This window comes from Sceloporus undulatus, unplaced genomic scaffold (genome assembly GCF_019175285.1).
Source record: "Sceloporus undulatus isolate JIND9_A2432 ecotype Alabama unplaced genomic scaffold, SceUnd_v1.1 scaffold_5136, whole genome shotgun sequence".
NCBI classification, from domain to species: domain Eukaryota; kingdom Metazoa; phylum Chordata; class Lepidosauria; order Squamata; family Phrynosomatidae; genus Sceloporus; species Sceloporus undulatus.
This window is the reverse complement of record NW_024808056.1, coordinates 1-2,508: the sequence shown is the minus strand read 5'-3', so window position 1 is coordinate 2,508 and position 2,508 is coordinate 1. Positions and strand designations below refer to the sequence as shown.

General features: G+C 37.1%; 1 protein-coding gene across 1 annotated transcript; it reads left to right on the top strand.

The window, feature by feature from the left end:
* The first annotated feature begins 263 nt into the window (after nucleotides 1–263).
* Nucleotides 264–641, top strand: LOC121918148 (ubiquitin-conjugating enzyme E2 variant 1-like). Its single transcript, XM_042444243.1, has one exon. It carries the CDS (start codon nucleotides 336–338, stop codon nucleotides 633–635), a length of 300 nt encoding a protein of 99 aa, XP_042300177.1. The 5' UTR covers nucleotides 264–335; the 3' UTR covers nucleotides 636–641.
* The last annotated feature ends 1,867 nt before the right edge of the window (nucleotides 642–2,508 follow it).

Sequence of the window (2,508 nt, the reverse complement as noted above, 5' to 3'; positions counted from 1 at the left end):
TGTACACTTCTGCAACAATTTTTTTTCAGTTGTACAAACCTGTATGAGTCTTGGACCATATCACAATAGTTTCTTCATCTGAAATTTTTCTAGAAGATTTCACTTTTTTTTCTAGATCTTCATTATTTTGTGAAACTGAAATTTTCTGTGGACATTAACCTTGGTTGCAAATTGTTGTTGAGTGACTGAGTGAGTGAAATAGGTGTACACTGCTGTTTGCACCAATATTTTGCGTTTAATGTACCTCTTATATATATATATATTTCTTATTTTCACTTTTTATTCCCACTTAATTCATTTTAACAATAGGATTTACTGCATTGTTAATTAACAAAATGTTTGGCATACAGAAATATCAGATAAGCTATCCAATCTTACTTTATCTTCATTCTTATTTGTTTAAAGGAGTAAAAGTTCCTCGTAATTTTCGACTGCTGGAAGAACTTGAAGAAGGTCAGAAAGGAGTAGGAGATGGAACAGTTAGTTGGGGTCTTGAAGATGATGAAGATATGACACTTACAAGATGGACAGGCATGATTATTGGACCTCCCAGAGTAAGCAGCGGTTTAAATGAAAATAAGTTATCTTATAAATCTTTAGAGATGTGTCTTTCATTTGCAGATTTGCCAAACTAATTGTGTGTGTGCATGTTTTCTTCTTGTAATTTCAAGAGTGTAGTGCCTGCTACTATATTATGTGAAAAATGATACTGAGTATTAAGATAGCCTGATCTTGCATTCCTTTGACACATGCACACCTTCTGGCATACCTGGACAATCTTCCCTCCTCTCTTGCACATGTACAATCTGTGAACAGGTACAATTTGGATTTTGTATTACAGGCATATTACAGCACAACTAGGATCACTCTTGAGGGCTATGTGAGTGTCACTTGTTAATCAAGAATGATCTGTGGGACTTCTGTTTGATTTGGGAGGAAATAGTTTAGCCCCATGATGGCGAACCTATGGCATGTGTGCCATGGGTGGCACACAACACCATTTCGCCTGGCATAGGTCAGGGAGGAGGAACAGGCATGTGTACGCCTATTGCTCCTCCTCCCTGCTATTTCCCGGCGTTCAGCTGTCTCTGAGTGCTGGGGAGAAGGAGCCACAGGCACACACCTCTGGCTCCTCCTCCCTGTCTTTTCCCAGCCTCCAGCTGTCTCTGTGAGATTCTAGATGTTACTTTGCTAGTAAAATTTATGATAGCTTCACTGTTGGAAAGATTATGGAACATTGTTATAATTTTCTGGCATTGGTACACAGTTCATTATTTGTTTGTTTGTTTGTTTGTTTGTTTGTTTTATCCTGCATGCTATCTAAACATTTCAAAGCAATGTACACATTTTAAACATGAACCATTTTAAACAATTCAAAACCATAAAAAAATCAAAGTAAATTGACTGAAAGCATATTAAATAATATAACAGATAAAACTAAAACAGTTTAAAACCAATTGAAACATTGGGTACATCCTCCCAATCTATGGTGTAAGCAAGCAGAAAGGAGTCCAAGCATAGTCTCTTGCTAATGTACTGTACCTTCCCTTTTCCTCCTCTATGCAATTGGGAGCTTGAATAAGACAGTTTTACTTTAGCAAATTCATGATTTCTTGTTAGGTACAAACCTGAGAATCATGGTTTACAGGTACTTTAGTCATTTTCTAAACAAAGTTAACATGGTTTGTTTTGCTGGTTTGATTCACCAATTAGCTTACTTTAAGCCGTAATTCTTTATTCATGGACTATAATAAACTAAGAATCTACTAAAGTAAAACTTCCCAGGCCTCTCTTCTTGGTTCCATGGGAAGAGGAGAGAGGAGAAGGAAGCATGTGAACTTGTTGCTTTCTTTCCAGGCACATAATGCTAAATTATGGTTTGGTGCTATATGTGAATGTTGCCAAAATCTTTAGGGATTCTGTCCATCACTTGCATGCAAGTACAAAAAACAGCCTTGTAGCACCTTTGATTGAGCATAAGCTTTCCTGGACTGCTTCCCACTCTTCAGATGCTAGTGGACTGCAGTTCACAAAAGTTTATCCCATGGACTTGCTTCCCTGCTGCAACAGACTAGGACAGGTACCCTTCTGGAACTCAAGCCACTTGTGATTAAATAACTGTTTTAATAAGTCTATTGGTCTTAAAAGATTGCACAGGATTCACTGTTAGTTTGCTGCAACTGCTGTTTGAAAATCCATGCACGATCTATCATTCCTAATACAGTTTCAAGAAAACTACCACTGGGCATCACAGGAACTGATGAGGCAAAGATTCATACTTACCTAGATAGCAATTTAATAAAATACCATATACCATGTAGTGTATTTCCCCATGTTACTGTTAAAGTTATTCCTCAGTGGATGATTACATATATTCTGTGATGCCTCTCATTTTTCCTTTAAAAGTGCTCAGGATATCTCTAAGACAAGTTCTCTGTATCTTTTCCTCTTCTGTGAGTGTTGCATACACTCTGAATAGGGCTTAATTCATCACTTTTTAACACACAT